The sequence below is a fragment of the Phyllostomus discolor genome, chromosome 2, assembly GCF_004126475.2.
Source record: "Phyllostomus discolor isolate MPI-MPIP mPhyDis1 chromosome 2, mPhyDis1.pri.v3, whole genome shotgun sequence".
NCBI lineage: Eukaryota > Metazoa > Chordata > Mammalia > Chiroptera > Phyllostomidae > Phyllostomus > Phyllostomus discolor.
In genome coordinates, this window is record NC_040904.2 from 186,134,040 (window position 1) to 186,146,750 (window position 12,711).

The 12,711-nt window shown below is 34.9% G+C and overlaps 1 protein-coding gene across 1 annotated transcript in view; it reads right to left on the reverse strand.

Annotated features, from left to right (window-relative positions):
• The window catches only part of PIK3C2G (phosphatidylinositol-4-phosphate 3-kinase catalytic subunit type 2 gamma), a 263,031-nt gene that overhangs the window by 178,486 nt on the left and 71,834 nt on the right, over positions 1-12,711 (reverse strand). The window contains exons 12-14 of the mRNA XM_036019298.1: positions 11,694-11,889; positions 9,290-9,412; positions 2,301-2,432 (exon numbers count right to left, since the gene is read on the reverse strand). Of these exons, the coding sequence (XP_035875191.1) occupies positions 2,301-2,432; positions 9,290-9,412; positions 11,694-11,889 (451 nt within the window). The remainder of the gene's footprint in view (positions 1-2,300; positions 2,433-9,289; positions 9,413-11,693; positions 11,890-12,711) is intronic.

A 12,711-nucleotide genomic window follows, 5' to 3' on the forward strand; every position in this document is an offset into this window, starting at 1 on the left:
TAGAAAAGGCAGCTCGCAGAACTGTTAAGGTGAAAATAACACTTTCTTATAATGGTGAGGCAGCGCTGTGAATACAATATAGATGTGGTAGAAGGTCTGCTGCAAAAGAGATTATAGACAGTCTGTGGTCAAAGTTTTACTTTTGTACTTGTAACGTATTTTTTGTAGGCCTGAAGGCGAATTTGTGTGCTTTGAAAAGTTTAGGTTTATTTGTAGACATTCCCGATGCACCCATAACTGGTACCTCTGAGTTTAATAACCATCGGTTCTTCTGAAACCCACTTCTGGAAACCACAAGGAGATAGGAAGCCTTTAATTCTGCCTATTTTCAGGTCGAATGTATGCTGGAAAAAATACATAAGTGCTCATTACAATTCCACATGGCTAGGTGTGGGCAATTCAAACTGTAATGAATGACAGACGCGATACCAACTGTTCATGGGCACAGCTCATTCTGTGAAGGAAAATGGAATTCAGCAGCTTATTCACTGGAGACGCCTGCAGCACATGTTCAAGGTCAGACTCTCCATGATGTGGAGCCACGAGTGCAGTGGGGTCACGGAGTCTCTGTACCTGCCCTGCGGATGGATTTCTGATGTCTTAAAAACTGAATTTCTTCAAGTTGTTTTTAGCCCAGAAGAGAAGCAGTTTTTTTTATTTCCATGAGAAATGTTTGTTTGGAAGTATAATTTTGACATTTTTTCTTTGGAAAACACCATTTAATATCAGTCCCAAATGGCCTTACCTACAGATGACCACTGTCTATGGTCACATAAATGTAAAATGTCCATCGGTGGTAAATGGCATGGGACAAAACAGCATGGAGGTAGTGGTTTTACTATTATAACTATCTAGAAAGAGGCCTTGAAGATAAGTTCAAGAGACAATAATATCCTAAACTCTCTTATATATTTACCATAGATTATTTGCCTATTATGTACAAAGTCGAGTGTCAGATGATTGAAGGAAATAAAATGGATTAAAATTTTTCAGTGAATAACTACAAACATTATTTTATAAACGTGCCAGGTGTTACAAATACTGCAGGTGGAACTTCAAAGAAACTCACTCATGGAAAGGAAGGCACCTGCATAGCTGCTCCTAGTGAGAAAATAATGAAAGCTCTAACCCACAAATCAGATTTTTGAAATACCTGCTAACAGCAGTAGGTATTACTTTTAGGACAAAACTGTTTTCTTACAGACTTTTGAAATTTTATTCCCATTCTAAGTATCCTATAGGAATAGATTTTTTTTTCCAGTTCAATTTAGTAAACAAACCTCTAATGATTACCTTCTTATAAGAGGTACTGTATTAGATGAAAGATGCTGCAGAGATAAATTGTTCCCTGTCCTCAGGACACACATGCCTGGAAATGGGCTACAGCATCAAAGCAAGTAATAGAGCAGCAGGCATGCGCGCACACACACCGGTTCAAAACCAATCCAGTAAAGGCAATTTAAAAGATCTTTGATGTTTGTTTTGATAGCTATTTATATTGACTAGATGTGGGAACCAAAAACTGATACAAAATTTCAACATATTTATATTATCAAATATTTTTAGAACAATAGAGGGAAGAACATTATTTATAGCAATATTATAGCAACAGGGTAGTTTCTAATTTTTCAAAGGTCCTGTATTTTACACTTTGGTTCTAAAACAAGTCTTGCAATATAACTATGTAGTTAAAAGTAACTAAGCTGTTTATTAGAAAAAAATTTCCTTAATAGCATAGAAAATCATATAATTAACTTTATCAAACATCTTCAGTACTGGTAGTTCCAAATACAATTAAATCATCAGTTAATTTTGCAACGGTCATTTGTTCTAATAGAATATCTGAACTCATAGTTGGTTTACTTTTCTGTAAACATATCACCTTCAAGTTACAAATATTTCTTCTTGTCAATGAAAGGTCAGTAAACCAGTGAGTTACGTTGTGTAATTATGCCTAAGCCAGAATTCCCTGATTTACATTGTTTCTAGATGACAGTGCTGAGCTGAATAATTTTGAAGTACTCACTGCAGAGAAATGGTCTGGGCCGGGAAGGGAAAGCCATTGCTGTGGGCGTGCCAGTGCCCGCTCATTGCAAATGACCCAGGTGACAAGCGGAACAAGAGGCTTGTTTTCAAACCCATTTCTACCTTTTCCTTTTCAGTCCCACTTTCCACAGACAAAATGCCTTCTGGACATTCTCATTATATTATATACTGTGAAATATTTAGCTTCAAGGAGGTTTTTTTGTTTTTAAACAAATTGAGATGGAAGTCGTATTAATAACAAATGATATACTTACTCTTTTGGAAACAATGGAAGAGAACTCCAGGCCAACAAATCGGCACTGTTGGTTGCACAGTTAATCCCAAATAGTTTTATAGTGAGCATGGATTCCTTTGGAAGTGACTTTATTTCAAGAGGAAAATTGATGCTTAAAATAAAAGAAAGGAGATTATAAATTACAATGATATTTTCATAAATACTTGAGGCATCCTCTTGAACCTTTGTGTTTAATCTTGTAAAATGCAAACATAGCAGAAGTATATGGAGTGATGAGATTGGTTATACAATCAATGGGGATTGCTAAAATTATAATTTTTACATGTAAACTTATTTTTAAAAATTACTATAACTTGAATGTTTACCCTTTGTAAGCACAAAGGAAATGGTAGGTAACATTGTATTAGAGAATGGGGAAGGCAGGAAATACATTGAAATGAGTAAGTTGGTCATAATCAGATGGAGAGTTAGAAAGGAGTATTCTAAGAGAGAAAAGTCCATGGACAAGGGTATGTATGCGTACAAAGATTAAGTGTAGCTGATAAATTGTGAGTGGTTCACTGTAGCTAGAACGAGAGATGTGGTCAGCATGGGAAAGTTACAGAATATGCAATCAGAACAATAGGTGGTAACTACAATGCTCAAGAACTGTGTGTGCCTAGCAAAGGAATTCAAGTTTTTTCCTAATGTCAATGGGAAATATTTCAACAAGAGAATTAAAAGTATAGAAAGTTGATAACAATTTTAGATGTGGACTCTTCTGGGTTATTATGAGGTCCTAAGGATTTGAGGGAGTGGTGATTGCTGAAATGAATAGATACACAATTTCTGGGTGCGTCAATGTGAAAGAACCCCAAACTCAGACCCTGCAAAAATTGTAGATGCAGGCAAAAAAGTAGCTAAGGATAAACACAATATTGGTACCAGTGAGACAAACTTGAATTTGGATATTGAAATGATGAAGATATATAAAAGAATGCCTGGAAGGTTATAAATGATATTGTAAGTCTGGAAGAAGTTAACCTGGGTGGTATAATTTCTAAGAAGGGCTTTCAACAGAAAGCTGAGAGGGTGATCTGAGGTCCGTAATGGTGGACAGGGAGAAGGGTATCTTTCTGCCCTTTCTAGAGTCATCTTGGTTGTCTAGAAATGATCAGGCTCTATTCTGAGAGCCTCAATAAAAGTATGGTATTTAGAAGAGATCTATTTGTGAGACAAGGAGATGAAAGATATATTTTTCAAAAGACTGAGATGGTAGATGAGAATGCTAGAGAGAGATGAGCAAATTCAAACAGAGTTAGGCAAAAAGGGGACGATACGTGGAAAGAGATTCACCAAGGGATTCTCTTTTTGATTCACTCAAAAAGAGAAGAGTGACTGGAAGAGCAATGAGGCAGCCGAATTGGATGATATCAGATGGTGTTAGGTATGTGGGTTATGAACAGAATCCACTGGTCTTGTATTTCCCAGTTGAACTTGGATGTCAACTTGTTTAAGCAGTGGGTGATTATTGGCAGGCTGATGACCTAAGCCTATTACCCAGTTGCAAGGTGCTGACTGAGGTTGGCCCAGCCGAAGCTTCACATATTGTAAAGTGTCTTCCACACTAGGAATTTGCTATTTGATCTGGATGCCAGGGAGCAGTCTTTACCCACGGTGTCAAATAAGACATTGGTGACCACCCCCTTTTTTTCTTGTGAGTGGTGGGCAGCATCCAGCCTGAGGAATAAGGATGAGTTCATTTAGTCCAGTGAGCATGACTGATTTTGAGGAAGTACACATCCTTCTCTTGAAGATGCTATTTCCAGAGATGAAGAGGTCCAGATCCAGAGTGGAAATAAAGCAACTAACAAGAGGAAAGATAGATCTATTTTAGAGGTAAAATTGATGATATTTAACTGACAACATATTAGGGGAATAGGACAATGATGCATTAAAGATGAGTTTTAGGCTTCTAGATTATATTATAGTGGATACCTTTAACTGAACTACATAGTTTATGACATGATGTCATTAAGAATAACTCTGAGATGTCACTACGTAAACTATATGTGGAGAGAAGGAGTCAAGATTTGGATCTGGATATAACTGGGTTCAAATATTGACTCTATGTCCAATAAAATGTTCTTTGAGCAATAAATTTAACCTTTCTAAGCCTTGTTTTTCTGTATCCATGAAATGGAATAAATGTTGTAAAACACAATATATGGAAATGGCAAGTTGTATATCAGCATTATATTCATTATTTAATCAAGAGTAAAGAAATTCAATTTTCCAAGATTAGCAAAGTTTAGATTACAAAAATTAAATTGTTACATGCTTAGAAAGATAAAACTAAAAGACTTTTCTTTCATGTTATTTAATACCCATAATACTTATTTAAGTTAATATGGGCATATTTCTTAGCTTAAAAGAAGCCCTGAAAATCAACCTAAGATATTAATGATTCTTTGGAATGAACAGTAATTTCTTGAATATTTTCTCTTCTACCTGTAATTGGTTCTCTGTTCAGTTTTCATATTTCTGTGCTAGAATGGAAGCTATAAATTCACTTTGTTCCTCAGATGATCTAGAATGTTCTTTTTTTCCCATTCAGTTAGGCTTCTTCCTGTATAACTTCACAGTATTAGTGAGCTTTTCATATTAAAAATGACAAAAAATTTCCATAAGTTATAGTGGATAGTTACTGCCTATTTCCATTTTGTCATTTTTTATTAATAAAAATAAATTCTTCTTGGGTGAGAATATATGCTTTATAAATAGTTATTTATTCATTTCTTGAATACATATAGATTTTTAAAGCCAGAATAATCTCACATTCACTGGGAAATCTCTTTTTTGCAACTTCTACATAGCTATTGAATCATCAAGGAATGAACTTTTAGACAAAAAAAAGGAAGAAAAATACTTTAAGAAGCAGTTCAATAATGAAGGCAGATTGCTTTTTTTCAATCCAAGCAGCTGGCACAGACCTCAAATTTTAACCATATGTTTTCCTTACTCTACTATTGAAAAATGAGAGAACATTAAAATTTTTAAACATTTTTTTCCTATATGAGAATATTGTCCTAAAATCAGACTAAGATTTTGGTAGTGAAACAGGAGATTTAAAAGGTCACATTTTGTTAGAACTCTCCTTTAATGCTGATATACAACAATAGACCATTGTAAGGACTTTGACTTTCATCTGAGTGAAACAGCAAGCCATTTCAGAATTTTTAAACAGAATAATGACATGGCCTGACTTACATCTTAAAAAAGGTCACTTTAACATTGTGTGAAAGCCTAGCTGGTATGGCTCAGTGGATGGAGCACCAGCTTGTGAACCAAAGGGTCACCAGTTCGATTCCTATTCAGGTCATATGCCTGGGTTGCAGGCCAGGTCCCCAGTAGGGGTTGCGTGAGAGGCAACCACACATTGATGTTTCTCTCCCTCTCTTTCTCCCTCCCTTCCTTTGTCTCTAAAAATAAATAAAATCTTTAAAAACGTCTTTCTTTAACAAAAACATTGTGTGAAAAGAAGTATAAAAGTTCAAGAGAAGTAGGGAGACTAGTATAAGACTACTGTAGTAATCCATGGAAGATGATGGTGGTTTAAACCAATGAAAGTGATGAGAAGTAATATCCCGGAAATGTTGTGAAGAGAGATCCAGTAGGATTTCCTGGATACGGTGTCTGAGAGAAGGAGATTCAGGTTAAGGATCTGACCTGAAAAAAACTGCAACTGGCAGTGATCATCTGGAGTGGCCATCTATGGGTGGAACAAGTTTGGAATGCAAGATCAAGAGGTCAACCTTAGACATGCTGCATGCGTAAATGTGGATTTTGTGACTGACACTTGGGTTAGTTATATAAATTTAGAAGTTGTTAGCATGTAGATGACATTTAAAGCTATTTGATTATAAGAGGCTGAAGAGCTAAGAGCATTAGCAGTCTGGGAGAAGAGACTATGGAGAAGGAAAGCTAAAAGAATGTGGGAGCCAGCAGAGAGCATATTTCTGTAGGAGGGCGAGATCAGCAGTGACAACAATTCCTAATAGATCATGTAAGATGAAGAGTGAGAAACAAGCATTAGACTTAGCTATGCAGGTCACTGGTGACTCTAATGGGCAATTTCAGAGGAGCAGAGGTAATGAAAACCTGACTGGAATATTTTTTAGAGGAGAGAAAAAACTGAAGAGAGTGAATATAGGCAATTCTTTGTTAGAGTTTTCATGAAAAGCAGAGAAAAAAGGGAGGTGATGGAAGAATTAAATAGAGTTTTGTTCTGTTTTATAACTTATAACTATTTTTAGAATGTAAGTACTCTGCCTAGGATTTTATACATTGTAAGAGACAGCATGGAAATCACAGTAAGGCATTAGCTTTGGAGTCAGAGTGGATCTGAGCACCAGTTCTGTGATTTATTGGTTGTGGAGTTTGAGGCAAGTTAATTAATCATCGTTAACATCAATATTCTGATCTGTAAAATGGAAATTACAACACCTGCTATGAATTTTTTGTTGTTGAGATGCTATAGTATATTTTAGGGCTATATTATGATGATTGAAATATAATAGGTAATTAAAATCTATGTTACATACTATTAAACAACACAGCTTGTGCCCTTAGATTTACAGGGCAGTAATGAAATGTAAGATCAATTATAGTGTGGATGCATAAGTTAATAAAATATATAAAGAATGCTACAGGTACCTAGAAAATGATGAACATTTTTAATGAAAATAATGCTGGGTTGAAGTAACTAACTACTGGGGAAATCAAACAAACTGTCCCAGGAAATAACCCTTTATATTGGGTTATACATATTGGGTGAAGTCTTAAAGGAAGAGAAAAATATATCAATGTAGGTATTCCAACAACACTAATGATTTTCAGTTTATGCTGAGATTGTTTTCTTTGAAATTGACTTTAGAATTGGATTTTTCTCTTGAGTTGTTTAAATGATGGAAGACAGCTGTAATTTGAAAATAAATCTGATTTTTTCAAACAACCAAGAATAAGTTTTAATTAAGAAGAGTAATTTTAGTAATTGGGTTGGCTAATAACATTTTTGAGGAGTTACTTATTACACAAAATTCATTCATTTTTCTAGCAACACTCACTAGCCTCTTATTCTGTTTGGTGCTGTGTAAGCTGCTAAGGAGAGAATACGTTTATATATAAAATAAAAAACAGAACAAAACAGATATTTTTTTAAATTAAGAATTGTTTTTTTTTAAGGAGAAGTCTTTTTTTTTAAGATTTTATTTATTTATTTTTAGAGAGGGAAGGGAGGGAGGGAGAGAGAGAGAGAGAGAGAGAGAGAGAGAGAGAGAGAGAGAGAGAGAGACATCAATGTGCGGTTGCTGGGGGTTATGGCCTGCAACCCAGGAATGTACCCTGGCTGGGAATCGAACCTGGGACACTTTGGTTCCCAGCCTGCGCTCAATCCACTGAGCTACACCAGCCAGGGCAAAACAGATATTTTTTATTATTTTGTAGAAGCAAATGAAAATACAAACAAACACATTCAGTATAGAACCATAAGGGAGTAGTTGGAGGTTCAGACCAATCAATAAAAGAAAAAGTGACCATTGTTTCTGAATGATAGAGGAAAGAATTTACAGAACAGGTGAAATTGTGTCTTGAAAGATAGTTAAGTCGTCCCAAGGTGGGCAGTGAAGGCATTGTGCTCTTGACAGATGAAGGACCCTTAACAGAGCTGTTCATTTCACATTTAGGCGTTAGTTCACATTTAGGCGTTAGTTCACATTTAGGGTAAGTGGATTGGTGGCAGCGAGTGTCTAGGTGAAGGGACAGGAGTAGGGCTAACTCTGAAGATTAAGGTTCAGAGACAGGCAGAAGCAAAACCACAGAGGGTGTTATCTGTTACACAAAATGATTTGTACTCACCTTAGAGAAATTGAAGAATCCCTGAATAATTTTACAAGCGAAACTGATTTTGTGCAGTGAAATGTGATTTTGTAATTGAAAGTCAAGTATCTGGTCAAAGTAATTAAGATTCTTAACCAAGGTAGGGGAGACAAAGATGGTCGTGTTTCTCGAATAAGTGTTTGCTTTGGGATGGAAACAACCACATGCTGTGTCAGGACATGTCTCCAGACATGTCTCCATTGAGATAACACTGAAAATGAGATAAATGGTGTTATCTAACACCATCATAGGGCTTCTAGAAATTTTGAAAATTTATCAGTAAGAAAGTACAATATTGGTAGTCAAACTATCTCCCAAGAAAGTCAGACCTTCTGAAAGTTCTGTGGGAGACTGGACTGAGGAGTTTGCTTCTACTTGAGGTGTGAAGAGAATCGGCTCTCAGTGAGCAGTGGAGCCCCAGAGAAATGACACAAAGATATGGATAGGTGTCATAGGAACAACAAGGAAAAGAATCAGTAGCCATGCAAGAGCCCTCTTTTGTGATTCTGAGTAAAGCGAGGGCTCGAGGTGGGAAGAACAGAGGAGAGGAGGAGGGCATGGATGATGGCAAGAAAGTGTTTCTCCTTATTGATATAATAAATCTTTAGCAAATGGTGAACTAGGAGCCAGTCACCCCAAATTAGATGGCAGTTTACAAAATGTATATATAAATAACTATTGTCAAAAAACTTCATTGTTTAAATGAATATGTAATTAGTCTTTGCAGGAAAAGAGATTACATATTTGGTCATTTTTTCTTTGTCGTGTCTGAATCTACCTCCCTCCAACTCCAAATAGAGAGTATTCCTTTCATCCACAGTCTGTGAATGATTAATCATTCTTCTTTTTCCAATTTTTCTCTTTGATCAGTTAGGTAATGTGGATTGGACACTTGTCTAGGTTTTAAATGGACTTTCAGTTTTTTGAATTAAACAGTCAGTTATTCATTAGCCCTAGTGTGTTTATCACATCACCAAATCAAATCAACTGGCAACATTTTTTAAAAATCACATGCTTTACTTAAAAATAAAAATAAAAAACTTCTTATCTTTATTAGATAAATGATCCTACCAGAACAAAGATTAAACTTACATTTCATTCCAGTTGACCAAGAAAAAAAACAATTTTTTGGCTTGAATATTTCTGTGGTTTCTCACTTGGCATAGCTTCTTTCCAGCATAAGTAAGCCAACAGGAAAAAGAAAATGCTTTATAGCTAAAAAAAAAAAAACACACATACACACACAACAACAAGATTAATTCAATATGCTGAACACTTTGGGCCTTTCCAGAGCCCTCTCAGCTGCCCATGCAGGGCAAGGACGAGGGCCAATTATAAAGCATGGTGGGCAATGCACGAGGCACTGCCGAGGTGTGGGAGTACCTTTAATAATCAAATAAGAATGCTTATGTGACTTCTAAATAACATCAAATGCCTAATGTTGCAATATAGGTTGAAATGTTATTGATAAAAATGCCTTGCTAAGTCACCATGAGCACATGTAATATCTGATGGTGTCAATTCTATTTTCCGTGCTTAGAAGGTAACACACTGGAAGCTAACTGCACACCACCATAAAAATGAAGCCACATATGTGTGCAAGTAATGAGAGTGCATGTACATTTATTTTATGTGACATTGTGGCGTGTAATCACAAAAAATCTCATAAGTTTTAAAGAGAATTTACAATTTTGTGTTGGGCTGCATTCATAACCATCCTGGGCCACATGTGGCTGTTGGGCTGCATGCTGGCCATCCCCTGGTCTAATGGATAGAACCAAAGGAAGCTCAGTAGGGTAACAGAAGGCTTGGATAGTGGTGTGAGCCAAATGAATCTAAAAGAGGTATATGGAGCATTCCATCCAAAAGCAGAGGAGTTCATAATCCTCTCCAGTGCATATAAACATTCTCAATGTGGATCACATGTTAGGTCACAAAACAGTCTTAATAAATCTGAGAAGATTGAAATCATACCAAATATATCTTCTACCCACAATAGAATGAAGCTAGAAATCAACAGCAGAAAGAAAACAAGAAAATTCACAAATTAATGCAAATTAACATTTCTGAATAACCACTGTGTCAAATAAAAAATCAAAAGGGAAATTAGAAAATGTCTTTAGGCAGATGAAAATGAATACAAAGCACATGAAATTTATGGGATACAAAGAAAACAGCACTGAGAAGTTTATAGCAGTAAATGCCTACATTAGAGAAGAAAGATTACAAATGAACAACCCACTTTACAAGCAAGGAACCAGAAAAAGAACAAACTGAGTCCAAAGTTAGTAGAAGGAAGGAAATTAAAATTTAGAACCAAAATAAATAAAACAGAGAATAGGAAAATAAATGAAACTAAGTGTCACACCGTGCTCGACATATATAGATTTCTTTACCTGTATTTATCTAACTCCATGTTTTTTTCATGTTAATTAAACTAAATATGTTAATGTTTACAATTATAATAGGAAATTCATTAGAGTAGCAATTTATTATATTATACATCAACTCTTTATAAAATTTGTTATAAAATTAAGAAAGAGAAAAAGCATAAAAGAATAATCATTCCATTAGTTCTGAAGAAATGTGGACAGAGAGCTAGGGAGAGAGAGGATAGATAATGCTTTTTTTAACACAACAAGTAAAATTTCCTTTCTAATTGGCTTTATAAATATGTATACATTTCAGTTATTTGTAAAAATATAGACCAATATAGCAACTGTTTATGTTTTTACTAAAATTGTTTCTTGTAGCTTTTCTTTGCAATATTAAACACAGCAGGTACAATGCATCCATTAATAAATTACTATTCTCCTATGAACTTTGATTTAATCTGTATTATCTTATAGATTTAACATAAGGAATTAAAGGGTATTATAGTAGTACTCTGTTTATGTTATTCAAGAAAATGCTACATAATAGAGTCAATCTAAATACTGATGACACTTCAGTTGTGGTTCATTTCTATTGTCACTCAAATAACTCTTGGCCAATTTCTACTTTATCAAGATAATAATCTCACAAAACATTTATTACTCAATACTAGGTGAAAACCAGAGTGATGTTTTGGTATTTTTAATTATTCTCTCCCTTCCTCTATGTTCTCTCTTTCTCTCTCTCTTCCTGTGTGTGTGTGTGTGTGTGTGTGTGTGTGTGTGTTTTGTGAATTGACATGAGGCATTTAGATTCAAACATAATAAAAAAAAATTTAAGACAGTCACTAATAGGTTGAGCATTTTCTGTTTCTATAGTGATATATTGACAGTATGCAGTCATTTTTAATCTGGAGAATGGGAGACTTGAAGAAAAAGGAATATGCATTGGGAATAAAGTTTTTAAAAATAATTTTATGAATAAGGGTAAATCTATGCTGGTTACATTTCAAAATTTTATGAAATATTTGCCCTAGCAAATAAGAATAAGACAAATTATACTCTGATTAGAAGCTATGTAAATATTAATTAACATTTTTGTGAAAAACTGCACCACCACTCACCTATGCACCCAGGTCTCTGGAATGTTGTGAGCCGCATACACTGTGAAGCTAAGGTGGGAGTGGAGCCCAGGATGCACACAGGAAACATTACCAGGTGCATTTAGAGGCTGGAAATCTGCATAAAAGCTGCTGCAATAGACATCAATTAGCTGGTAGATGGATGTGGATAGTTCAGTTGTCACTTTTTCTACCAAACCTAGGGGGGAAATGATATAAATTAGGTCACCTGTGAAGGACCGTATTTGTCATTAGCCATCCAGTATAATTTTGAAATTTTTTATAATAAAATTTAAGTAAAATTTAATTAAAATGACCCTCTACCAACTGAAGCCAATTAGCCATCTGTGTCTCTGTACACGGCCTGGATTAGCTGCTAGTCGTGTAGATAATCAATGAGATGCCATATCTTCAGTTATGGAAATTTTGGAAACTTTTAATCCAAAACCAGAGTTGTGGATTATTAATTTGGCATTAGATCTACTGTAATTTGCAATAGTTTTGTTTTAGGTTATTATTGTTTAGAATTAATTTGCAGACAAGCAACATGTTTGCTACATGGCTTATAAGTTCTTCAAACAAATTCCATCTAGAAGTTAACCATAATAAATTTGATTATGCTATGCTGTTTACTATTAACTAAACACTAATCATATAATGTGCCTTGTTTTCCTCTAAAAAGAGAATGGTGATAGTACCTGACTGGGATCCGATATAAGCTACTTAAGGCTTATTTATGAAAGCTTTATGATACTAAATCTACTCAAAATCAAAACAAAGTCTTACTGTAGTTTTATTACTGGTTATTTAAAGCGAGCCTATTGATTTTTCCTAAAAGTGACTTGAACTGTCATGAAGGTAGAAAAATAAAAAAATAAATAAATAAAAGACTATGTAAAGGGGCTAACAGTTTTCAAATATGTGGTAAATGAAAGAAGCCAATTTTAGGCATGCTGATCATATGAAAAGGGTCATCTAATTACGGAATGTAAGATAAACTTTCCTTAGAATGGCTTTCTTT